Consider the following 27,271-nt stretch of genomic DNA (forward strand, 5'->3'; position numbering starts at 1 on the left):
AATCGGTATTGAATCGTTTTGCAGTGCAAATAATTGATAGTATGGAAACTCCTTCACTGCCTTGTATTTAACAATTTTAAGAGGGAAAATGAAAAAAAGGGGTTTAATTACTTTTCCATTCCATATAGCTACTCTTTGCTATCGATAAATGTGTGTAATCTCTGTGTTCATGTCAAGGTGCGGGTTTGTCCATATGTGTTGAAATAGTAATGTCCATAAATTTGCTATAGAATCACAGTGTTTACTTAATTACATCCATAATAATAGATTTTTCGAAACGGCATCAACACTTTAAGCTACATCACCACAGAGTCACTGTAGTATTCAACATTCAAGATGTATTTCATTGTTACCTCTTCAAAGAAATGATGCAACATTAGTGATTCGAAGGTAAAGAGAAACCTTTTACTAATTCTAAATATTATATCCCTATACTGTAGGTATGTGCATAATTGCGACCGTAAGGTCGCAGTTTAGTATCAAAACCTCCACCGGCCGTCCGTCCCTGAGTCACACGTCACACGTCACACGTCACACCTTTGCCCTGCTCATATCTCCGCATCAGTATGACATCACACTGCTGACATCAGTATGACATCACACCGTACACAAATGACCCCTATATAAGACCGGCATTGTCTGTCGTACATTTCGGTCAATTCCAGTGGGGATGCCATTGAAAAGTTAATCTAGTTGTACAAAGTAATCAAAGAATGGGTTGACTGGTAGGCTGGTTGACTGCTTTATCTGTGGAGAGTGTATGTCACTGAGAGTCCTTTTATAGCGATTGAAATCATGATGAGGTCACGATGAGTCATCTATGCCCAAATATAGATTTCTAGGTCAGATGGCCCATGGAGTTTGTGATGTCAAACCTAGCAACCCAATATAAACAAACCTGATGTCAGACCTGAAGTATCCTTTTATACCCATATATGGAGATACAGAGATCTCCATATATGGGCATATTAGAAAGCCCATATATGGGCATATACGGATGACATCAGGGATATCCATATATGGGCATAAAAGGGACAAGGGCTTACAGTTAAGAGATCTCCATATATGGGCATATCAGAAAGCCCATATATGTTCATATACTGATGACATCAGGAATCCATATATGGGCATAAAAGGGACAAGGACTTACAGTTAAGAGATCTCCATCTATGGGCATAAAGGGACAAGGACTGTTACAGTAGATATAGAGATGTCCATATATGGGCATACATGAACAAGGACTGACAAACACTGAGATCTCCATATAACCTATGGGAATATAAGGGACGAGGACAATGCGTAGCATTGTGAGCTTGTAGATCTATTTTCTAAATATTGTTGTACATTAAAAACTTGAAATGGGTCGTTCTGCATAGTACTTGGGATTTGTTGATGTAAATGTTCACATAGAGTGTAATAATTGGTAAAACAAACTTTTGGCCTATTTGTGGAGATAAGCGACCGTTGGTCGCTTATCTCCCGATTAGGGAGTCTTACTGGTGTATGTGATATTGAATGTTTCTTACGGTTGGTCAAGACCCAATTGTTTGTACTGTAAGTCTGTGTCTCTCTCTCTCTCTCTCTCTCTCTCTCTCTCTCTCTCTCTCTGTAAAGTAACAGTTGTTTGAACACCCACGCTTTGGCTTCAAGTAGTATTTTGCATGCACAGAACACGCACGCACGCACGCACGCACACACGTGCACTCACACGCACACATACATAAACACCCGGTAACACACAAACCAATAGAGAGCTAGACAGAGGAAGGGGTAATTAAATTTAGAGAATCTACAGTGCGGTCTCTCAACAGGAAAACAATGTGCCACAGTTACCTCTCTTCAAATGGGTATTATGGGGGCTGTCGCCACCCTCCTTCTGCCAATACCACACTGCCAGGCAGTGGTGGAAAGTAACTAAGTACATTTCACTAGTTAACCAAGAAACACACCATGAATGTTTTAAGGGTTTTTAATGAAATAAATTATGAGCAAATGAATAATGAATCGATAATAAATAGGGAATGGGAGGAAGGGATGCGGATAATGAATAGGGAATGAGAAGAGGGGATGCGGGTTCCGGAGAGGGTCGCTGACCCTGGAGTCTTCGGGGTAGGGGTCGTATAGCGTGATCGCCTGCACCGTCAGCGTCAGTGGCGATGTGAACTGAACCCCCCGGCAGGAACCTGAGGAAAGGTATAGAGAGAAGAGGAAGAGAGGGGAATAGGAAGAGGAGGAGAAAGATGGAGCGAGGGAAAGAGAGAGGAGAGAGGAAAATGGGGCTGTGGTGGTGGAGGGATGGTGGAGGGATACGAAAAGCATGGGGGATTCTGGGAGGTTAGAGTGAGGATAAATAGAGCCAGGTAGATGGCTTGGGGGCGGAGCTGAGGGCCAGGTAGGTGGCGTGAGAGCAGGTAGGTGGAGAGGGGGTCAAGGTGTCTTTCTCTCTCTCCTGAACTTCAGTTGTTCCAACTCCATTTCTGCAGTTCAAAATTCTAAATGTTCAAACTGGATGGGAAGAAGAATGACTGGGAATGTGATGGTCAACTGAAGAGAAATATACAAAAAGAATTGAAGGGGGTGTAAGGGATCTTATTTTGGTGTTAAATAGCTCTATATTTCGTTAGGATATCAATTTCATCCATAGGTGAGAGAACCTATATAGTACACAGGATAAACAAGTGAAATTGGAAGTGATGCAGCAAAAACTAATTAAAGAACAAAGTTGGAACTGGAGCATTACATGTTTTTAGCTGATAAATGATCATTGTGGGGTTCTCTGTCCTGATTGGTAGGGTTAACCTGAAAATGTATTTTCTGTTTACTCAAGAACTGGAGAGACGGTGAGACCACTGTTACTGAACAATGGATCTGGGATCAAGTACTGTACTTAAGTACAAATTGTATGTATTTTTTTTTCTTTTACTTTACTGGAGTATTTCCAGTTTTCAATACTTTTACTTCTACTCCACTACATCTGGAGTAGTGGAGGCAAATGTACTTTTTACTCCACTACAATTATTTGAAAACTTTATTTACCATGTACTTTGAAGATTTAGATTATTATTACTTGGTGCCGCGCTGTGAGCTTGTAGATCGGCTATTTTTTTTAATAGTTAAAGCATAAAATAATAATGCGCAACAATGCGTACCCGGCCTAAATGGGTTGATCGTTCATTGAACGCGTTCAGGCACAACACAACACTGCATAGGCCATCGTGATTTATTATGCACACAAATACACACATGGTTGAATTACCCTAGAGTCAGTTATGAGTCTGTTCTAGTTCCATTACAAAAGACACACACTCCCCATCACACACACCTTTCCTAAAGAGCCGTCTCTACCGAGGGATGCTCGCACGCTTCATTATCCTCCGCTCGTATCCGACAAATCCCCCGCTTGAGCCGACATCCATCTTTGCCCGTCTCATTTGGGCTGCTTGTTCATGGATGTCTGTTTAATTAGCTCAGTTCCAATCCTCAGCCCACAAGCTTTTGATGGCAACTATAAAGATGAGCAGATGCCAGCGAAGTGGAAAGGAATTAATGTGGTCAATATGGTTTTAAAGATATTTGTTACGGTCAACAAACCCATAGAACCACAGTGTCAGGAGTTATAGACAGAGATACACACGGACAGGCTGTGACCGTTCACATACTAATCTGCGACCTGTGGTCCCAATAATATGAACTGAACAATTATATTTATATATATTATAATTGTTCAGTTCATCTGTTGCGCGGGAGGCTGGATTGGTACAGACATGCGAGATGCTTGATTGCCATGGAAACGGCAGGCACCGCACCACGCTGCATCACACTTGACAAATAGTCACATCACAATTATCTTTCTTGGTTGTCTCAATTCATGTGACCTTTTGGACATGATGCTGACATGACACTGACATGATACTGACAGTTTGAAGATGCAGTGGTGCAGTGGTTTAGTGCCTGGTCTCTGATCACATAGGTTCTTTGTTCAAGTCCCAGACATTTCAAGGCTAACATACAAAGGTACACTTCAAAAGTATTACTACCACAAGATGGTAGTAGTGAAGATGTAGTGGTCTAACGTTCAGGCTCAGCATTCCATGTTCAAATCCCAGGTTAAATACAGTAGTGCATTGAAGTTTTGAAGGCTATACTATATAAAAAATAAATGTACTAATGGGGAACACACACCGGCTAGAGAGGCTGTGCATATTTCTCACCGCACGGCAACGCCTGGAAAATAGAACAGTGGCGTATCGGGAGTGGCAGGCGAGGCATCTGGCGCCGCTGGTGTGGGTAGGTTCATGCGTGCCGTCCGCAGCTGGTGTGTGCTCCCCTTAAGAGACACCTGTTGAGGGCCCATATGGTGTTGTGGTGTGCTTGATAGGTGCCTCTGCTACAGACAGTTCACAGGTTTGAGTCCCATGCCATCAAGGTGGAGGACTCTCCCACTGTTTCCTGAGAGGTAAACATCAGGGGTTTACCTTTAATTGTGGTATCCTAGGACTCTGTTCAGTACATGGGTTTAGTTAGAGAATAAGTAACATCTACAGAACATATTAATCCAACAGCCTCATAGTTATATCACAGTGTGAAAGCCTTTCAATCTGTCTTCCAGGAGTTGACTCTCAAAAGGCCTGTAAGTATAGAGTGGGGTTTCAAAGTATGACCTTGGAAACAAAGAGACCTTAATCTTAACACACTGAGCTACATCTCGCAGTGTGAAAGCGCCTTTCAATCTCTCCTCCTGGAGTTGGCACTGAAAATGATTTTTCCTGTGAGTGAGTGCGGGGGCTGAACTGATGACCTTGGGAACACGCAGAGAATGTCTTAGTCGACTGAGCTATAACCCTGAAGGTTCACCACATCGTAGAAGACAGAAGAGCCTTTCAGTCTTTCTATTCTAAGATGTTTTGTATGATTTTGTTGTTTTCCATTTGGCCCCAATGGTGCCCTCCTGTATCTTGTCTTTTTTGGCATGTGCACAAAGACACACGTGCACCGTATGTGCATGAGGAGTGTGTGTGTGTGTGTGTGTGTGTGTGTGTGTGTGTGTGTGTGTGTGTGTGTGTGTGTGTGTGTGTGTGTGTGTGTGTGTGTGTGTGTGTGTGTGTGTGTGTGTGTGTGTGTGTGTGTGTGTGTGTGTGTGTGTGTGCACGCATGCGAGCGTGTGCGGCCGGGGAGGAAAACGTCAGTCCGACGTCTCATTACTACGACTACGTGGCTACACGAGTCGGACGGACCCAACGTCGAAGTAATGCGTGTCGGAACGACCCTACACACCCGTGCCATGTGTGCGTGCGTGCATGTGTTTGTGTGTGTGTGTGTGTGCGTGCGAATGGGTGAATGGGAGGCATAGACATCTCTGCCCTCAATCAGTTCTGCTCCAACGATTTGGGGAATCAATCTCATTCCGTGATTGGTTAGTGTGCATCAATGACATTGCAGCTGGCCAACTATTAGCCCCAGGGAGGCTGACTAGCAAAAGTGTCAGGGGTCTGGAGATGTTAGACTTTGATTTGTTAATACTGGTCAACAGAGGCCAATCGATTGGCTTGTGGCTAAAAGCTTACTGGAGCGTGTGGTTTCTGTTACCCTGGACCCTGAGAATGTCAGTGGCTGTGTCCGAGAAAAGGACACGGACGGGCGTTCTCTGTGCTGCAGTGAACCTTAGCCACTGCTTTACCCAACGCATTACAAGAAAACCTCTGTGTGTGTGTGTGTGTGTGCGTGTGTGTGTGTGTGTGTGTGCGTGCGTGCGTGCGTGCGTGCGTGCGTGCGTGCGTGCGAGAGAGAGAGAGAGTGTGTGCGCGCGCACGTGTGCATTAGCGTGCGTGTGTATGATGCAATATGAAAGGAAAATGAGAAGGCATAGAGTCACAAACACACAACCCCCACTCTACACATTAACTGAATGCAGATTGACTTATATCAAATATACTTTTTATTGCAGTTCAAATTAGATAACATTCAGTCCAATCATAATATTCAGCCAGAACATCATTTTTATTTGGTTTCTTACAAACACGTGAGATGGAACAGGAAAACATTCGCACACAATTGACAGACCCTGTCATAGACGGCCGGCCTGAGATTTGTAAGCACAAGGTTGGTTTTTAGTTTGATGCCAGTGGCAGGCAGTGCTTGTGAATGTTTAGTCTGCATTTTCACAGCACTTTCACCAGCATCAGTATTACTATTTTGATTTCACTAGCATCTTCTAAGATGCTGTAGCACAGCCCATGTGTCTGTGGCTTATACAGAATGGTTTGTTCTTAGTTTGGTTTTAAAATGTTCACTTGCATCTAAATCCTTTGAGCTTGGGGGGGAATGCCACTCATTTTCAACATTGAACTATGTCATTAATATACTTAGAGTGTAGGCTGTAGGTCTTCAACAGGGGGTCTGGGACCCCTAGGGGTCATCAGAGTTACTACAGGGGGTCCTCCAAATCTTTGTGTGATAGAAGTTTTTTTTTTCTCCATTTCTATATTAACCACTTGAACCCTGGCATCCATATTTTGAGAACTTTAGCCAAAAATAGCAGATCTACAAGCTCACAACGCCTCGCGCTGCGAGGCGTTGTGCGCTTGTAGGTCGGCTATTTTTGGCAAAAAGGTTTCGTGTAGAGGGGGAAAAGTGCAGACCGAGTACAGAGTGATAGGTCAAGTTTATTAATTATTGACGGTTCAAGTGGTTAAATATCTGGAAACACACATTTACATGAACCCAAAACACTGATGATTGTGCTGTCAAACGATGGGTTGTGGGGGTTCCTGCTTCATCTCTCTCTCGACTAAGGGGTCCTTGGCCTGAAAACGTTGAAGACCCCTGCCTTAGAGTTCTTGTGTGGAAATGAGGAAAAATATGTGCCCCCCTTCTGTGTTGCCTAGAACTGGAGGATTGATTGTGGGGTCATGTGATCAGTGAACTCATTAAGAATGCAAGCCAAAGGGTACATCTTCATGATGTCACTGATCACATTGCTAATATCTTTCATATCTCTGAGTCACAAGAGATGTCAGCGGTTTTTAAACTAGGGGTCAGGGGTTCTACACCTCCATCAAGCAAAATGTTAATTCTCCAGTCCATCTAATTAAATTCTACAAGTTTAAGTATTTCATTCTCACTTGCATGCTCCATGCGTCTGTGGCAAGAGAGCTGTGTCAGTGGATTGTAAGAACAACAGCACCCCTGAACTTCTTTGTATGCCCCCTGGTCTTCTCAGTTATATTTTCCATGCGTGGAGATGCATCTGGTGTTTCAGAGCTCCTAAAAGAACATTTTCACTGTCCATCTAAATTCTAAAAGGTTGGTTAAGTATTACGTTCTCGCTTATTCCATGCCAGCGTGTGTGCTTGATTGGTTGCCTCTTCTGGTAGATCAGCTACAATTTCAATGTCCATCTAAATTCTAAAAGATTGGTTAACTATTATGTTCTCAGTTGTATTTTCCATGACAGCGTGGTTCAAGAGATAAACCTGGGGTTAATAAGCTGAAGGTTTAGAGATCAAACTTCCTTAAGTACATTTTCGGCGTCCATCTAAATTCTAAAAGGTGAGTTAAGTATAACATTCTGAGCTATGACTTCCATGCTGTGACAAGTTTTGGTTTTATGAGCCCAAGGTCGGTGGTTCAAGACTCTTAAAGACATTTTTCACTGTCCATCTTAATTCTAAAAGGTGAGTCAAGTATTATATTCTAAGATTTGTCTCCCAGAGCCTGTGTGGCTCAAAAAATAAATCCAGGGTTTCTAAACCATACATCATAGGTTCAAAACTCAAACAAAATCAAAAAACCAACTTAAACAACCAAAAGATAAAACAACTGTGAAATAAAAATGATAGTGTGATACTACAAAACCTAAAAGTGCCTCAACTGATCAAGCTGGTGATGGTTAGAATGAACCCAACATGAATAAAATAAATGCCTCATCAAAATAAAACAAAATGATTTCAAGATTCAAACCACCAACCTTTGGTTAATGAAGCCTCTCCTTTACCTCTAGACCACCAGTCCTTTCACACTGATTTGATTTTTTTTAGCTTCTTTTAGTTTTAGAGGGAGAAGTGCCAGGTCAAAAGGATGTTGAAGTTGTCATCTGTCATCACATTTTCACTGTCCATCTAAAGTCTAAAATGTAAGTTAAAGTTGTACTATGTAACTTTTTTTATAAAACAAATCTTAAAATTCTCCTAACTATTAAATCACAAAAGTTTTAGAAGATCCGCGCCGTGAATTTCAGCCTGTAAAGCCTTCTCTGTATGTAAACTGAGATCCTTGCCGTGGACCGGATCTCGTGCCAAAATTGCGTCATCACACTACCGGCCAATCACAGCGAGGGTTATACAACTGCCGGCCAATCACAGCGCATCTTGAAGTGGGGTCGCTATGGCAGCCATATTTGTTGTCGCCCGTTTGTACCATCCCTTCTCTAGGTAATTTCGCCTACCAGGCAGGGTGAAGGAGTCCGTATCTCTGGAATTACTGAACGCACAGGAACAAGGGACCCCTTAAAAGATAGATCTCAGCGAGGTGGAGGCAGACGCGGGGGTCTGAAGGTACGAAAAACGTCCGAAAGACGCGGACGCGACCGCGGTTTGCTATAGGGCTAATGACCACTAGTTGGGCATCTTACACAGTATGGCTTTAAGTATTATATTCTGGGATTTGTCTCTCAGGTCAGCATAGCTTGAGAGATAAATCTGGGGCTTAGAAACTGAAGGGTTAGGCTTCAAAGCTTGTCCAGCTAAATTCTAAAGGATAGGTTAAGTATTACATTTTCAGTTGTAGCACTAAAGCCAGTGTGGCTCAATATCTAAATTATGAAAGGTGAGTTAAATATAACATTCTGAACTGCACCTTCCATGCCCGCATGTTTACAGTGATACGTTTTTGGTTTAAAAATGTCTTGGGTTTATGGTTGGTCGTTCAAGGCTCTTTTCACTGTCCATCAAAATTTTACAAGTTGGATTAAGTATCACGTTTCTGATTATTATTTCTGATTATTTCATGACCCTCTGGCTCAATAGATAAACCTTGGGTTTATAAACCAAAGGTTATCGGTTCAAACCTCTCAAAGAACATTTTCTCTGTCCATTTAAATTATAAAAGGTGAGTTAAGTATATCATTCCGATTTGTGTGTCTCAGTAAGCATAGCTCAAGAGATGAATCTGGGGTTCAAGCCCCGAAGTGTTGGAGTTCAAACCTCCAAAAGAACATTTCACTGACAATCTAAATTATAAAAGGTGAGTTAAGTATAAGATTCCGAGTTGCATCTTCTATGCCTGGGTGGCTACAGAGATAAGTCTTTGGTTTAAAAACCAAAGTTCTGGGGTTCAAACCTCCTAAAGAATATTTTCACTGTTCATCTTAATCGTAAAAGGTGACTTAAGTATTACGTTTCCAACAGTTTGTTAGATGGCAGTCTGGCTGATTAGATAAACCTGGGGTTTATAAGCCAAAGGTTTCAGGTTCAAACCACCGAAAAAAACTTTTTCACTGTCCAACTACATGATAAAAGATGAGTCAAGTATAACATTCCCAGATATGTGTCTCAGTAAGCATAGCTCAAGAGATAAATCTGGGACTCAAGCACCGAAGTGTCAGGGTTCTAACCTCTCTAAAAACATTTTCATTGTCCATCTAAATTCTAAAAGGTAGGTTAAGTATTACATTCTCGATGGTATCTCCAAAGCCCCTGTGGCTCAATAGATAAAAATAGGTCTTCTAAACCATATGTCATGGGTTCAAATCTCCAACAAAACCTAAAACAAAACTAAAAACTCAAACAACTGTGAAATCAAAATGGTGGTGTAACACTACAAAACTTAAAACCCTTAATAAAGTAAAAACAAGCTTATAATGGAAGAATACACCCAACATAAATAAATTAAATGCCTCAACAAAATGAAATTAATGTGGAAGGAAAAAGGACCCATAAAATACATTTGCTCGAAATGTAAATTTCTTAAGCCCCTCCCCCTGGAGGTGGGGCCTCTCCAGGCTCCTCCCTCTCCTACCGGAGCTAAAAGGGAGGATGAGGAGGGAGCTGGGCTGATTCCGGCCTCCTTGCCTTAAAAACAACAAAAATGAAGATCTACCATGAGTAAGATTCAAACCACCAACCTCTGGCTTGTGAGACCTCTCCTTTTCTCTTGCACCACGAGGCCTTTCACACTAATCAGATTTTGGATGTTATATTTAAAGTTGAAGGGAGAGGTGACAGGTCAAAAGTTGAAAATCCATTGCAAGCACCTCTACCCCTGACAGAATGACTGAATCTACCCTCTGATGATCAGGGTTCAACTGAGATTTAGCTTCTTGTTACTTTAAAACCATCTGTCAAAACCTTTCTACCCTGCACCCAGATTTACACTTTCATTGAAAGCAAGGTAGAGTAATGTCATTAATGTCAAATTCATACACACTTTGGGATATATACATTTCTTAGTTTCTGATGATCAAAACTATAGTTTTAATAAACTAAATCATTTTTGCATGTTAAATCGTAGGTAGGCTACATTAGTGCTGTTTTCACATTGGACTGTTAAATTAAAAAATATGGCTATAATGTTTTCAACAATTTCTCAAACAGTGCTTCTGAGGTTATAGATGGGCCATCTTTGCATTTTGAACACTTTAAGTGATTAAACCTGGAAAAGACAACACTTACAGTATGTCATATATTAAGATTAATAAAAATCCCACACGATATATAGTCTATTTCTTATCACAATAGATACCAGTAAATTGCCCAGCCCCAGCTCCTCTTTGATTAGCTGAATTTAGTTAGAGAAAATACCAATTGACACTCATCACTGCAGCATATCAATCAAATCAATGATAGACAGAGCCCCATACTTGTGAATTGCTGTTTTGTGCTATTCTACTGACCCAGGGATAACAAATTATGCAAATTGAAATCAACCACTTCCATGTCATGTATTTATTACAAAACCAGTCAAGAATTAAATACAAAAACAGAAGAACACATGGTATTGCATAGCTTTCTTTTTAAACAAGTGCTATATGGCATTGTGTTAACCTAAGTATTTCATGAATTAATTTATAGGACACAGTGTAGTAGAACATATTTTCATAATGTGTCAATGTAGGAACTGAATTAATGACACTCCTTTTTGCATCCATTCCTCCATGGAACAGGCCACATGTTGTAGTTGAAAGGATTTTACTGAAGGAGGAGAAATGGAAAACAATTAGACAAATAATCACAAAGGGTCACTTTAGCTTTAGGGCGATTTTAATAGTTGTCCATGTTAGGAAACCCTTTTGGGTCTGGTGGTAACAAAAATATACAAGTTTTAAATACCGGGCTGTTGAGCATAAAAGGTGCAAATGATGAAGACCACACAGGTTTGGAGCAAAGGTGCAGAGTGCTTTTTACTCTTTTAATGGATGCACAAGCATAACATCAAGAAAAAACAAGCCACTACCAGGGGACACGAATGTTGCACCACAAGAAGCAGCTAGTTGAAACAAAAGACAAGCTAACCAACAAGTAACTAGTGAAACAAAAGCATACAATGTTCAAGATACATAAGTGGCAAACACCCCTTACCTAGTGTGCTTAACAAAGTTCTGTCTACGTGGTGCATGTCTATAGAGGCACTCTGTCTTTCCCTGTCCGATGGCAGAACATAAATCACTGAATGTATAGGAGAAATAACACTAATTTACAAAAAGTTTGCTCTGGGTTTCAAACGACTACAAAAACACAAGACAACAGGACAGGCTACAATCAGGAGAAATGGTTTGGAGAGGCCAAGCTGAGGTGGAGCTCAGCCTTTTAGACAGCAGGTGGTGATGATTGGATGAAGGTGGGGCCAGGTAATGGTTTGATTGACAGCTGATGAGGTGGTGACTACAGACCTGAGAGTATGATAGAGGGAAGGAAGTGTGTGTGTGTGTGTGTGTGTGTGTGTGTGTGTGTGTGTGTGTGTGTGTGTGTGTGTGTGTGTGTGTGTGTGTGTGAGAGAGAGAGAGAGAGAGAGAGAGAGATAGAGTATGCGCACGTGTGCATAAGCGTGCGTGTGTGTGTGTGTGTATGATGCAATTTGAAAGGAAAATGTGAGGCTTTGAGTCACAAACACACAACCCCCACTCTACACATTAACTGAATGCAGATTAACTTATATCAAATGTACTTTTTATTGCAGTTCAAGTTAGATAAAATTCAGTCCAATCATATATTCAGCCAGAACATCATTTTTATTTGATTTCTTACAAACACGTGAGATGGAACAGGAAAACATTCACTTACACAATTGACAGACCCTGTCATAGACGGCCGGCCTGAGATTTGTAAGCACAAGGTTGGCTCTTAGTTTGATGCCAGTGGTAGGCAGTGCTTGTGAATGTTTAGTCTGCATTTTCACAGCACTTTCACCAGCATCAGTATTACTATTTTGATTTCACTAGCATCTTCTAAGATGCTGTAGTACAGGCCATGTGTCTGTGGTTTATATGGTTTGTTCTTAGTTTGGTTTTAAAATATCCAATTGCGTCTAAATCCTATGAGCTTGGGGGAAACCTCTCATTTTCAACATTGAACTATGTCATTAATACAGTATACTGCAGAGTTCCTGCGTGGGAATAAGAAAAGATGTTCCCCCCTTCTGTGTTGCCTAGTACTGAAGATTGATTGTGTGTTCATGTGATCAGTGAAATCATTAATATAGTACTCTGCAAGCCAAAGAGTACATCTTCATGATGTCACTGACATCACTGAATCAACTGATGGTTGATTGTGACCTCACAATCAACCCTCCAGTTCTAGGCAACACAGAAGCAAATTGCTAATATCTTTCATATCTCTGAGTCACAAGAGATGTGTCAGCGGTTTTTAAACCAGGGGTTAGGGGTTCTACACCTCCATTAGGCCAAATGTTAATTATCCAGTCCATCTAATTAAATTCTACAAGTTAGTAAATATGTCATTCTCACTTGCATGCTCCAATGCCTCTGTTGCAGGAGAGCTCAGTGGATTGTAAGAACAACAGCACCCCCTGAACTTCTTTGTATGCCCCGTGGTCTTCTCAGTTATATTTTCCTTGCGTGGAGATGCATCTGTTGCTTATAAATCAAAGAACATTTTCACTGTCCATCTAAACTCTAAAAGGTGGGTTAAGTATTACGTTCTCGCTTATTCCATGCCAGCGTGTGTGGCTCAAAAGATAAAATAAATCTAAACTCAAACTGATGGAGTATCTTGACATTTTCAAGGCAGAAATACAGAAGAACAAGTCAAAAGCATGAGGCGAACATTGCCCAGAGAGACAGTATGATGGTGTAGTGGTCTAATGAGCAGGCTCTTGGCACAGAGATCACATGTTCAAAACCTAGCCCTCCTATAGTTCAAACCTCTCTAAAAACATTTTCATTGTCCATCTAAATTCTAAAAGGTAGGTTAAGTATTACGTTCTCAATGGCACCTCCAAAGCCTGTGTGGCTCAATAGATAAAAATAGGTCTTCTAAACCGTGGGTCATGGTTTCAAATCTCAAACAAAACTGAAAACCAACAAAAAAACAACTAAAACCAAACAAACAACTACAAAAACTCAAACATCTGTGATCATCATCATCAAAATGATGATGTAATACCTAAAACTTACATACATACCTTAATGAAGTGAAACAACCTGTTGATGGAAGAATAAACCCAACAATAATAAATTAAATGCCTCAACAAAATGAAATTTATGTGGAGGAAAAAGGAAGTTGGATTAAGTATTACGTTTCCGATAGTTTGTTTCATGACCCTCTGGCTCAATAGATAAATCGTGGGTTTATTAGTCGAAGGTTATCAGTTCAAACCTCTCAAAGAACATTTTCACTTTCCATCTACATGATAAAAGATGAGTGAATTATAACATTCCGAGATTTGTGTCTCAGTAAGCTTAGCTCAAGAGATAAATCTTGGACTCAAGTGCCGAAGTGTCAGGGTTCAAACCTCCGAAAGAACATTTTCACTGTTCATCTTAATCGTAAAAGGTGACTTAAGTATTACATTTCCAAAAGTGTGTTACATGGCAGTCTGGCTGATTAGATAAACCTGGGGTTTGTAAGCCAAATGTTCCAAGTTCTAACCTCCAAATAACTTTTCACTGTCCATCTACATGATAAAAAAAGAGTCAAGTATAACATTCCGAGATGTGTATCTCATTAAGCATAGCTTAAGAGATAAATCTGGGACTTAAGCACCGAAGTGTCAGGGTTCAAACCTCCAAAAGAACATTTTCACTGTCCATCTAAATTATAAAAGGTGAGTTAAGTATAAGATTCCGAGTTGCATCTTCTATGCCTGGGTGGCTACAGATATAAGTCTTTGGTTTAAAAACCAAAGGTCTGGGGTTCAAACCTCCTAAAGAATATTTTCACTGTTCATCTTAATCGTAAAAGGTGACTTAAATATTAAGTTTCCAAAAGTTTCTTACATGGCAGTCTGGCTGATTAGATAAACCTGGGGTTTGTAAGCCAAAGGTTCCAGGTTCAATCCTCCAAAATAACATTTTCACTGTCCATCTACATGATAAAAGATGAGTCAAGTATAACATTCCGAGATGCGTATCTCAGTAAGCATAGCTCAAGAGATAAATCTGGGGCTCAAGCACCGAAGTGTCAGGGTTCAAACCTCTCTAAAAACATTTTCATTGTCCATCTAAATTCTAAAAGGTAGGTTAAGTATTACATTCTCAATTGTGTATCCAAAGCCCCTGTGGCTCAATAGATAAAAATAGGTCTTCTAAACCGTAGGTCATGGGTTCAAACCTCCAATAAAACCAAAAAACAAACTATAACCAAACAAAAAACTACAAAACTCAAACTGTGAAATCAAAATGGTGGTGTGAAAATACATAAAACATAAAAACCTTACTAAATTAAAAACAAGCAAATAATGGAAGAACACACACAAAATAAATTAATTAATTGCCTCAATAAAATTAATGTGGAAGGAAAAAGGAACCACAAAATACATTTGCTTGATATGTAAATTTCTTAAGCCCCTCCCCCTGGAGGTGGGGCCTCTCCAGGCTCCTCCCTCTCCTACCGGAGCCAAAAGAGAGGGTGAGGAGGGAGCTGGGCTGATTCCGGCCTTCTCGCCTTAAAAACAACAAAAATGAAGATCTACCATGAGTAAGATTCAAACCACCAACCTCTGGCTTGTGAGACCTCTCCTTTTCTCTTGCACCACCAGGCCTTTCACACTAATTAGATTCTCGAGGTTATATTTAAAGTTGAAGGGAGAGGTGACAGGTCAAAAGTTGAAAATCCATTGCAAACACCTCTACCCCTGACAGAATGACTGAATCTACAGATATACCCTCTGATGACCAGGGTTCAACTGAGATTTTATGTTCTTGTTTAAAACCATCTGTCAAAACATTTCTACCCTGCACCCAGATTTACACTTTCATTGAAAGCAAACAGAGATGTTTTGTTTTAGCCTAAAGGTAGTAATGTCATTAATGTCAAATTAATACACACTTTGGGATATATACATTTCTTAGTTTCTGATGATCAAAACTATAGTTTTAATAAACAAAATCAACCTTGTTTCTTTGATTTTTTTTTTTTTTCATGTTAAATCGTAGGTACATTAGTGCTGTTTTCACATTGGACTGTTAAATTAAAAAATATGGCTATGTTTTCAACAATTTCTCAAACAGTGCTTCTGAGGTTATAGATGGGCCATTTTTACATTTTGAACACTTTAAGTGATTAAACCAGGTAAAGACAACACTTACAGTATGTCATATAATAAGATAAAAATCCCACACCATATATAGTCTATTTCTTATCACAATAGATACCAGTAAATTGCCCAGCCCCAGCTCCTCTTTGATTAGCTGAATTTAGTTAGAGAAAATACCAATTGACACTCATCACTGCAGCATATCAATCAAATATCAAATCAATTATAAACCAAGCCCCATATTTGTTACTTGCTGTTTTGTGCCATTCTGACACAGGGATAACAAGTTATGTAAATTGAAATCAACCACTTCCATTTCATGTATTTATTACAACAACAATCAAGAATTAAATACAAAAACAGATAGCTGTGCTGTTAACAATTTAGCCAACAATTTAGCCAAACACATGGCATTGAATAGCTTTCTTTTTAAACAAGTGCTATATGGCATTGTGTTAACCTAAAGTATTTCATGAATTCATTTATAGGACACAGTGTAGTAGAACATATTTTCATAATATTGTGTCAATGTAGGAACTGAATTAATAACATGCTCCTTTTTGCATCAATTCCTCCATGGAACAGGCCACATGTTGTAGTTGAAAGGATTTTACTGGAGGAGGAGAAATGGAAAACAATTAGACAAATAATCACGAAGGGTCACTTTAGCTTTAGGGCATTCACGACTACTGGATTTTAATAGTTGTCCATGTTAGGAAACCCTTTTGGGTCTGGTGGTAACAAAAATATACAAGTTTTAAAAACCAGGCTGTTGAGCATAAAAAGGTGCAAATGATGAAGACCACACAGGTTTGGAGCAAAGGTGCAGAGTGCTTTTTACTCTTTTTACTTTAATGGATGCACAAGTATACCATCAAAAAACAAGCCACTACCAGGGGACACGAATGTTGCACCACAAGAAGCAGCTAGTTGAAACAAAAGACAAGCTAACCAACACGTAACTAGTGAAACAAAAGCCTACAATGTTCAAGATACATAAGTGGCAAACACCCCTTACACAGTTTGCTTAACAAAGTTATACCTACGTGGTGCATGTGTATAGAGGTCTTTCCCTGTCCAAAGGCAGAGCATATGATATTTCACAGAATGTATAGGTGAAATAATACTAATTTACAAAAAGTTTGCTCTGGGTTTCAAACTACTCCAAAAACACAAGACAACAGGACAGCTTACAAACATGGTTTGGAGAGACTGAGTTTAGGGTGGAGCTCAGCCTTTTATAGGCAGCAGGTGGGGATGATTGGATGAAGGTGGGGCCAGGTAATGGTTTGATTGACAGCTGATGAGGTGGTGACTCCAGACCTGAGAGTGTGATAGAGGGAAGGAGAGACAGGGAGGAATACACAGAATCCCAGACAAACCTACGTGGAACGTAACAACTAAAACTAAAACATAGACAACTAGTTGTGGAGATACAGTATATCATATTGTTTTCATCCATTAACACTTAACAATTGTCATTGAAAACATCTCAGATACAACCAGTAAAGTGTTAAATAAGTGCAATTTAAGGAGTTTTTTATTTATTATTTTATTATTTATTATTTGTATAATTTTAAAATTTTCTTTGGGAAAATGGAAAAACATGAATACAATAAAAAAATATTAAAAATAAATGAAAAAAGTTATCGAAAAAGCATGGCCTGCTTACGTATTAGGAGGTTAGTATGAGTCACCAGAAAAAATAATGGGTGTTTTTGATGAATTTATCATGGTTAAAATAGAGTTTGAAGTTACAAATATAAATATCCCTTTAAGTGACAAGTGCTGTGCACACTATCTAAAACGGGTGCGTACCTTTTGCGCGAAGCCCGAAAGCGCGAAGTGGGGAAATGTCTCCTACCGCACCGTTAGCGCGAAGTGGGGAAATGTCTCATACGTATGCATGCAAATGCAGGCTATTAGCCGACTATTAGCACCCTTCGGCTATCGGCTTCACTTTGCGGGGGGAGGGGAGGCGTGAGGACATTTTAAGCCCTAAGAAACTACACAACCACACAATATATTTGACTAAATGAAAAAGGGTGCCCCCTGTCGAAACTATTGTACTACCACACAATATATCTTCCTGGACCCTTATTGTGAAGGGCTGAAGGCAGAGAAATGATCTACAAGCTCACGTTGTCTCGTGGATGCGATGTGTTGTGAGCTTGCAGATCAGCTATTTTGCGAGACAAGCTGAGTGCAGACAGCACTGCATATTATCAACGTTCACAAGGAAGAGAGACATTGTACTACCATACAATATCGAGCACTGCATATTATCAACGTTCACAAGGAGCTGTACTACCATACAATATCGGTGCGGTAGGAGACATTTCCCCACTTCGCGCTAACGGTGCGGTAGGAGACATTTCCCCACTTCGCGCTTTCGGGCTTCGCGCTTTCGGGACTTTCCCATCTAAAACACCACAACACTACTAAACATCCTATCTCCCCACTAGAAATGTCCATGTCATTACAGTTCTCAGATCCGTATCCGTACTTACTCAGAAACGTGTTGAAATGTCTCTCACACTCTCTTCTCCTCCAGGCTAGCTTGTTAGTTGGCCAGCCACAGCCCACCTTGTAGTTATTAATGTCAGTTGTTTATGGTAGAAATACTGAATGAAAATCCACCTGCAAACTAACCTTCTTGCTTTTAACAGGTTTACACAATGATTTATCCTCACCCTGTCTCTTAATTTGGGGACAAGATTTACCAGAATATTGAACTTATAACAAACACTTAAACATCGCTGTTTTGCAGTCAGTTTTTAACCACGTGGTTCATACTGAATCAATACTCTTGCATGCTCTTTAGTGAAAGATACAAACTTGAAAGATAAATTAAAAAAAATCCTTGGTTTTGAACCAAGAGCCTTCTATTTACAAAGCAATGATTTACAGTATATATCCTTCATCACAGAAGCATGCAAAATATTTTGCCCAAGTCTAAATTGAACATACCCATGCAAACACAGACACACACATAGGCAGGCAGGCTGGTAGGCTGGCAGGCAGGCACACACCCACATGCACACAGTGATTACTGATTGACAAAATATTATTTTGAGTAGTGAGAGCAGAGAGCACAGCATATTGTTTAATAAACAAGTTTACTGAATAATTTGTTCGCTTTCATCTGTTTGACAGTTTTGTTGATCTCTGAAATAGCGTTTGTTGGAGAAAACAATAGCTTGGATGTAGTAAACCACTTCATGTTCCTCTTATTCTCTGCGTGGGGGGGGGTAGATTCAGTACAGTCAGTGTACCTTAATTTAACGTGTAGACTCCAGTAATTGGTTCTCAATGTGGGGTCCAGGGGCCCCCAGGGGTTTCAGGGGCCCACTGGCATCATAGTGATTTATGATGGTAGAGTTCCTTAATCATGTGAGAATCCTTCTCACATTGTCTTACAGAGGGAACAGGCTGCATAGGGTTTGAGCAGGTTTGTACATCCTCTGCAGTGGAGAGAGTGCAATCTGAGCTTTTGATTGATAGTTAGGAGCCAAACATGAACCCGTAAAGGGTTCATTTTATGTTCCATGTGTGTACACTCTCAGAGTTAAAGGATTTTACAGTGTAGATTTGGGTCCTAGAGATTAAAAAGAAAATCAAATGGCCTAATGCAGGGGTCTTCAACAGGGGGTCCGGGACCCATAGGGGGTCCTCAGAGTTACTACAGGGGGGCCGCCAAATCCTTGTGTGATAGGATAATTATTTTGAATTAACAACTTGAGCGCTCACATCCCTACTCTGAGGAGAACTTTAGCAAAAAATAGCAGATCTACAAGCTCTCAAGTCTATGAATCTATCTATGAAATCGATTAGAATCTCCATCACACATTTATACAATATGTAGAGGGGGTCCCTGCTTCATCTCTCTCTCAGCTAAGGGGTCCTTGGCTTTAAAACTTTTAAGACCCCTGGCCTAATGCATATCAAACTGGGTGACCAAGAAATTAAAAAGTTTGAGAATCACTGGCAAAGCTCACTAATCTTTCCAAGAAGCCTACTCTTGTGGTTCTAAAAGTGGGGTCTGGGGATTCCTAGGGGTCCTTGGAGGGGTTCCAGGGGGTCCCCAGCTGAATGTGTTAATACAGCATCGCAATAATGTTAACCACTTTATCCATGTATACTGTACATTGGCTATTCAAAACTAACAGATCTACTAGCTCAAAGCGAGTCACAAAGTGACGCTGTACATCTTCAAAAACCTTGAAAATGTTTTGAAGATTTTGAACAAATCTTCCCTTCTGGGGGTCCCTGGCCCAAAAAAAATAATCGGATGGGGATCCGCAGCCACATATCAATTTGAGCTGAAATTTCATACATGCTCTGCCATAGACTATTAGAAGATGGGGAGTCAGGGGTATATGAGAATTCATAAAGACAATGGTGTTCTTGTTGTGTGTATGCACACAAGTATGTTTTGTCTATCGTTCATTTTAAACGAAGATAAAAAATAAACCTTTCATTTATTCAAAAGATCTGCCATTTTTGCTATGAATATAGGTGTGCCTTGAGAGTTTGACCATTGGTGTACAAACAGTTTGAATATCACTGCTCTAACTGACAAGCACCTGGCTTGCTGTGTCCTTCGTTGTAGCAACTGTAGATATCATCACACATACTGGGCTCCAGTTCAAGTCCAGTTCCACCTCTATAGATCTAATTTTGTTGAGTCAGCATCCTGACTTTAAGGTACATTGCGGCGCCGAGGGGGTGAAAAGGTGGTGAAACAGCAACTAAAGCAGGTTCCTAGAAACCATTGTGCAGTGACCGTTCAGGATACTTTCAGGAACACAGGCCAGTATTTATTAACCACCCATCCGATGACAACACTGTACTTCTTTGAACAATACTCCGGCCAAGTGGGGAATTGATCGGATGATCAGTTCTCGAGATATGCGAATGACAATCATACAGAAAGAAGAATCCTGCAATAGATAGTATATATCTGATAGAAATGTTTAAATGGAAGAAAAAAAATAACATAACGAACACCAGGAATTGCAGTTAAGTGTTGATCAGGTAAAAAATAGGAGAAAAACATTATCCAATAGAATGTAGAAATAAGTGGGTGAGTAAGTTACACTTTGCTAGTGTGGGTTGACTCAAGGTAGAAGGCAGAGTGCAGCATCTTTCAACGGGGCTGGTCTTTGAGATACTCGGAGGATCAGTGCCCAGTAACCTGTCAAACTACTTCTCTAGAGTGAGTGTGCATGGACATAACACCAAAGGATGTTGTTAATGAAGTAATCAATCAAAAACCCGTTCCTTCTCCTTGTCTCCCCGCCAGACGAAGTGACCATGGAGGAAGTGGGTCTGTCCACTCAGCTGAGGGCAGGGGAGTGCATCATCATCGTGGTCGTACTGATCATGTGGGCAGGTGAGCTCCAGACAAGTACAAGCACTGTACTTCAGTTCAATTTTGAGGTATTTTTTACTTTACTTTTACTCTTACTCCACTACATTTCAGAGGCAAATATTGTGCTTTTTCTCCACTATAATTATTTGAAAACTTTCGTTTCTAGTTACTTTGTAGATTTTGATTATTAATGTTACAAAACATACATTATACCCACTTCAGCCCTATTCACATTTCAGCCTTTTGAAAATAGCCGATCTACAGTACAAGCGATGCAACGCATTGAGCTTGTAGATCTGCCTTTTTTTAAGCGCGGTATGCGTAACATAACCGCGGTATTGCTTTTACGTGCCCAATCCTATTAATTACTCACGCCATGGAGACTTGAGTAATATCTTTAGTTTTTTGTCGCATTCCTAAGACAGTAATTTTATTACAATAAATGTACCCCCATTGAATCCGGATGGAGACCCAAACGCATTTGTACAGTACTTAAAGGAGTACTGTACTTAAAGTGTATGTGTACATGTACTTAGTTACTTTACACCACTGAGGTCACCTATCTCACCGTGATTAAGTGGCTCCATTAGAAACCGGTGCTTGCACAGTCCTGTTCCTCTCTTTCCTCTCCCCCCAGGCGTCATCGCCCTGTTCTGCCGTCAGTATGACATCATCAAAGACAACGAGCCCAACACCAACAAGGACAAAGCGAAGACCTCCTCAGAGTGCAGCACTCCGGAGCACCCGACGGGGGGGCTGTTGCGCAGTAAGGTATAACCACCCCTCCTCTCCCCTGGGTCCCTACCCCAACGGCACCGGGCAGGTGAATGGTCCCGGCCTCTTCCAGAAACCGCATGGGGAGAGTCTTTTTTTGCAGGTCTTTAAGTCTGAGTGTATCAAAAAAGCATCTGGGTTAAGCACTGTTGGTCCGACCAGTTGAACATTCACTAGGTTAGCATTCACCGGTGTCGGCAGTTTAGCATTCACCAGCGTCGGCAGGTTAGCATTCACCAGGTTAGCATTCACCAGCGTTAGTTTTACTGAGTTTAGGGTTAGGGTTAAGGTTAGGTTCAGGTGTATCTCCGTCCCCCAGACTTTCGTCACCTCCGTGCAGCCAATGACAAGCTTCCGCTGCCTTAACCCAGTTGCTGTTTTGATACACTCGGACTGAATGACCTGCAAAAAACACTCTCCCAAACCGCATGCACCTCAACCTCATGCTGTCATCTTAAAGGACCATGCCAGTGTTACTAATATCATGGTCAACACCGGACACATATTGTGTTTCACTCCATATCTATACTATAATTTTGCGAATGTCTGTCTGAGTGAGTGTCTGTCTGTATGAAACAGCGTTTCTCCTCGGTGGCTGGAGCAATTGATCTGAAATCGCATCACCATCAGCATATGAACACACCTGACATAACTGTGAAGCCCGTTTGTCACTTTCACAAATCGTATGCTGTATAATAGCATTTTTATGGTGTATCTATATCTATTTAGCCTACAGTACCTTTTGTGACCACACATGTTAAGGGAGGGGCGCTGTTGTTCAGGCCATGCACAATCACACACAAACCCACACACACACACACGGGGGGGGGGGGGGGGGAGTGTGTGTGTGTGTGTGTGCAGGCGGGCGGGCGGGCGGGGGGGGGGGGGGGGGGGGTTAGCCATTAAACGAAACGGGTATTTCTTACATTGATGCTCCTACATATTATCATGCAAGCACCAGTTAAAGTTACTTTCCATCCCTCATATACTGTATGCACAGTGCACATCCCATAACCCACACACTGCACATCATTTTGGAGCTCATATCTTTGAACGGGTAAGGGCTAGTGATATTAATTTGGTGTGTTAAAATAAAAAATAAAAAACGATGTATACGCTCAGAACTAGCTAAACTGTCATACAGACAATAAAAATGAGACCGTAACGATTGGCTCTTGGCTATGTTCAGACTGGCAGCCCAAATCTGGATATCCAGATGGGAATCAGATTGGTTTTATCGAGTCTGTGTCTCAGTCTGAGCACTCAGGCACTGAAGCTTGGTGCACGCTTCACTGTAAGATCGCCAGAAATAGCAACGCATCTTATTGTGAGCTTGCAGATCGACTCTTTTCAGCAAGCAACGCCATTATATGACTGAGTAAGTTAAGCATTACTCATGTCTACAGTATGTCACTATGTGATCTGATTGATCTCTTGCAAATAACAGTGTGGACAATCATTCCTAAAGATCGTGTTATAACGGAAAAAAAGCCTTGTTCTGCCATGGTCTCATTACCCGGCGTGGGTAAAACATCGGAGAAAGAACATGCTCATGCTCATTGAAGAACGACTAACAATTCCAACAATCCTCCCCATCTTCCCGTCTCTCATAGTTGTCATCTCGCTCTTTTCTTCCAGAACAACAACAACAACAACAACAACCGGACGCCGACGATCAACTTCATCGAGGTGTGACCGCAAAGCAAACGCCTTCCCCTTTCATCCAAAAGACGATGTCTTCTCAAACAAACAAACAGGCCCCTATTTTTCAGCCCATATCACCGAGATGAAATGAGGCTGCTACTCTGGGCTTGACCCCCCACCACCACCACCACCACCACCACACACACACACACACCCCTTTTGGCACAAGGCCCGCCGCTGAGACAAAGCCTGGAGGACTCTGGGGGCTGAGCTATGACCGACGCTGGGCCAAAGCACCGAGTTTGCAGAAGAGAGACTGGCGGGCCTCCACCATGCTTAATCACTACCGCGGGTCGTCAGAGATAAGAGGGCCAGGTGGCTCCAATTGCGGTTGAGACCGCAGATAAACAGACCCTCGGGACCGAAGCCAGAGACCCATTCTTCCTCGTTTCTCTCTCTCTCCCCGGTGGGTCACTCGTTTCTTCTCTACTGTCTCTCTCCATCTTTCTTCTCCCCAATCGGTCAGTGCGTGATCAATGAACACAAACCTAGCCCATTTCCCTACTTCCGCCACGGTCTCATTACCCCGTTGTAGGTAAAACGGAGCACCGCAGAGGTCTGTCCACTTCACAGAGATACGCCCCCCCGTCTAGTGTACTGTAATCTCCCCTCGACCACCCGGACCTTGTTTTCTTCACAACATCCTGTTCATCCGTTGTACAGTATAATCGTATCCTCACTTTTGTACAATTTCTCTACTTTGGTCGAATTCCTTTGAAAAGGTCAGTCATTCTAGTAGGGTATATCATTATATTTTTTTATATGGATTCTTTTGAGAAGGAGTTGTACCATACTGTGCTGGTACTTGATTTTTTATAGATGTCCTCTATGACATCCTCTGGGAAATGATTTCATTCTGCAAGCTAGTTTTTTTTCCCCCTCCCTCAGGGAATGTAGACTCCACCTCGCTAATTCAGTAGCCATCTCTGACATGAGGCATGATCAACATAGAGCAGTATCAACAAGGAAGTACTACCAGTACCATCAGTCCGGTACCACCAGTACCTCCACCAGGGCATCATCACACTTGACCTGAAAACTCAAAGCTCATCAAATGTGACGGCTGGAAAGCCTGATTTATACTTCCGTCACATGCTGGGCACACCTACTGTACAGGCCGATTTACAAGCTCACGATGTGCCGCGTCGTGATCTTGTGGATTGGTAATTCTCAGGATGCGACACCTTCATACGATGGGAGTATAAATTAAGCATTTATAGTCCTAGGCGACTCTAACATTAAACATGCCTACACTAGCATCCTCATTGAGGTCAAATTTGAAAATCCATCGTTTATATTTGATTTTTAAATAGGTCCCTAACTTCTTTCATGCTTATTATTGATCTGTCTGTAACATTCCACAATAATTGAAAAGGGAAGAAAAAATTAAAACGTAACTATTTCCTTGTGTCTTTCTCCATTGTAGTGATAAGCATTTGAGGAGGCTAATTAATCGGGTGCGGTCATGTAAATAGTGACCTGTTGGACTCACGTGTGTGATGTGGACTTGTATCTGTAGAAGGGCTAAAAAATGCCCTTCTTGTCAGCAATAACGGCCCTCGTTCACAGAAGAAAGCAGACGAAAAACTCCAATGAAGTTTCAATCCCAAATTAGCCCTTTTTTGCATCTATCCTCCACCAAATCCTGGGTTCCCCGCATGTACCGGCTTGGGCAGAAGAAGCAGCCATACTTGACGCAGGGCAAACTACGATAAAGACAGCGGGAGGTCATATTGGGGAATCCCCAGGGTGTCTTTTTTTCTGAACTTTCACTGAAAAGTCGAAAAGACAGTGCCGATGTCTTCTACAAGGTTTCTGGAGAGGGCGGAGGAGGTTTTTTGGGCCCAACATCCGATGCTTCAACTCCCTTTCAACGTTGTCAACAGATGTCACCCCGACAGAAGGGCTTCTACCAAGAGGTATTTTCAACTCGACGTCACCATTAGTGCTGACACGTCCACGCCCCGGAAGCAAAATACAATGTCAGTCGATAAAATAACGCCATATAGTATTGTGCACTGAATGTTGTATGAGGACGTAATACTGTGCAGCTTCTGAATGGGCCAAACGAACCCTCCCCGCTATTGTGTAGGTTATGGTGGTTAAAGGGTTAAGCTTCACTAAATAAAGAAAACGTGTTTTTGAGGGCTGATTCAAATACAATAGTACTGCCTTAAAGATATCAAAATCTTCCACTTTAGTTTGTAGTATGGAATGCCAGAAGCCCAATGTCTCACCTTTTCCATTGTATTCTTTGCATTTCCACCGACGCTAAACTGTCTTTTTGCTAATTATTGTGAAACATACTAGTGATGACATGTGGTCAGAGTTGAGGTTGTTTGCAGATTTGGATGTGATGGTTGAATGCAATGTTTCTGGAAACGTTTTTCTTTTTTTTAGAGGGGGCATTGCATTTCAATTTGTAAATACTATTTATATTGCCGTTTTCGTTTGGTGGTGTGAACTCAGAAAGCTGTTCAAAAATTGAATGTGAAACAAGTAGACTGGACCGTCGCCTATCGTAAGAGGGTACTGATGAAGGTAACATTTGTAGACAAAGTACATCGGGGCCCATAAAAGTGTGGTTCCTGAGAAAGCTACAAATTCAGTTATTCATAACACTGACATACTCATACTTCATTCTGTTGGTATCACACGACTGTGCTCTTTATATATATCTAGTAAAGAAAGCATTTGTGAGGATAATCTTCTTTTAGGGCAGCCGGTTTTATAAGCCACCATGAATCTAGCGTGAGAAATTCACATCACACTCATTCTGAGTGAGAAGTCTGTATTGAAAACGCAGTATGATTTATGCATTTGTTATTCTACGTGGATCTCATTAAGCACATGCATGCGCACTCCAATATCCTGGCCTGCTAATGTGCAGACTTTAACGCGTGCGCGTGTACTGTTATAGTGCACGTGTGGGTGGCTTGAGAGGGGGGGTAGCGATGAGAGAGGTGGTGGTTCTGGTTGAGAGGAGTGGGCAGAGTGATGACTAATGAAATAGCAGGCTTTTATCAGTCCCTCTCTCTCGCTCTCCACTGCCACTCCTAATGAGAAAGAGTGGAGGAACTCAAGTTTTCATTTCTCTCATAAGAGCGGGTCCGTGTCGGAGACGGGAGTGAGTTTTAAGTAGAGACGGAGGGAGGGCACGAGGGCCAGGGTGGGTGGGGGAGAGCTAGAGGGCCACGCGAGGGCCCTGTGATTGATTAACTCTCAAATACCTGGAACGCGCCCGAGTCGCGTTAGATTTTAACCACTTTAACCATTATTGTATGCTTTAACCTTAGAAAAATAGCAGATATACAAGCTCACAGCGCGGCACCGAGTGCCGCGCTGCGAGCTTGTAGATCTGCTATTTTTGAAAAATCGTGAAAATGAGTGCAAGTCTTTGAATATCTTTGACCCGATCTTTGACCCGACTTCCAAATCCTTCTTCTAAATCATGCTGCTCTCAAACTTTTACATGTCAAGGACCCCCAAAATTACATGTATTTGGCCACGGACCCCCATCTCAAAATATGTTGTTCCAGGGACCACCCAGAAGCAAATATTTGAGTTACAAATGTTATATATTAGATATATTCAAAGACTTGCAAAAAAAATCATGATTTTTCAAAAATAGCAGATCTACAAGCTCGCAGCGCGGCACTCGGTGCCGCGCTGTGAGCTTGTATATCTGCTATTTTTCAGTAGTTAAAGCAG

At 41.4% G+C, this 27,271-nt stretch overlaps 1 protein-coding gene across 6 annotated transcripts in view; it reads left to right on the top strand.

The window, feature by feature from the left end:
- The window catches only part of fndc5a (fibronectin type III domain containing 5a), an 82,022-nt gene extending 55,248 nt beyond the window's left edge, over positions 1–26,774 (top strand). For 3 of the 6 annotated variants that reach the window (XM_080750333.1, XM_080750328.1, XM_080750329.1), the window contains exons 4-6: positions 21,014–21,150; positions 21,720–21,853; positions 23,495–26,774. In XM_080750333.1, the coding sequence (XP_080606459.1) occupies positions 21,014–21,150; positions 21,720–21,853; positions 23,495–23,651 (428 nt within the window). In that variant the 3' untranslated portion in view covers positions 23,652–26,774. The remainder of the gene's footprint in view (positions 1–21,013; positions 21,151–21,719; positions 21,854–23,494) is intronic. The other 3 variants (XM_080750331.1, XM_080750332.1, XM_080750330.1) reach the window with 3 other exon arrangements.
- Positions 26,775–27,271: the final 497 nt, after the last annotated feature.

This window comes from Nannobrachium achirus (assembly GCF_963921795.1).
Source record: "Nannobrachium achirus genome assembly, chromosome: 20".
Lineage (NCBI taxonomy): Eukaryota > Metazoa > Chordata > Actinopteri > Myctophiformes > Myctophidae > Nannobrachium > Nannobrachium achirus.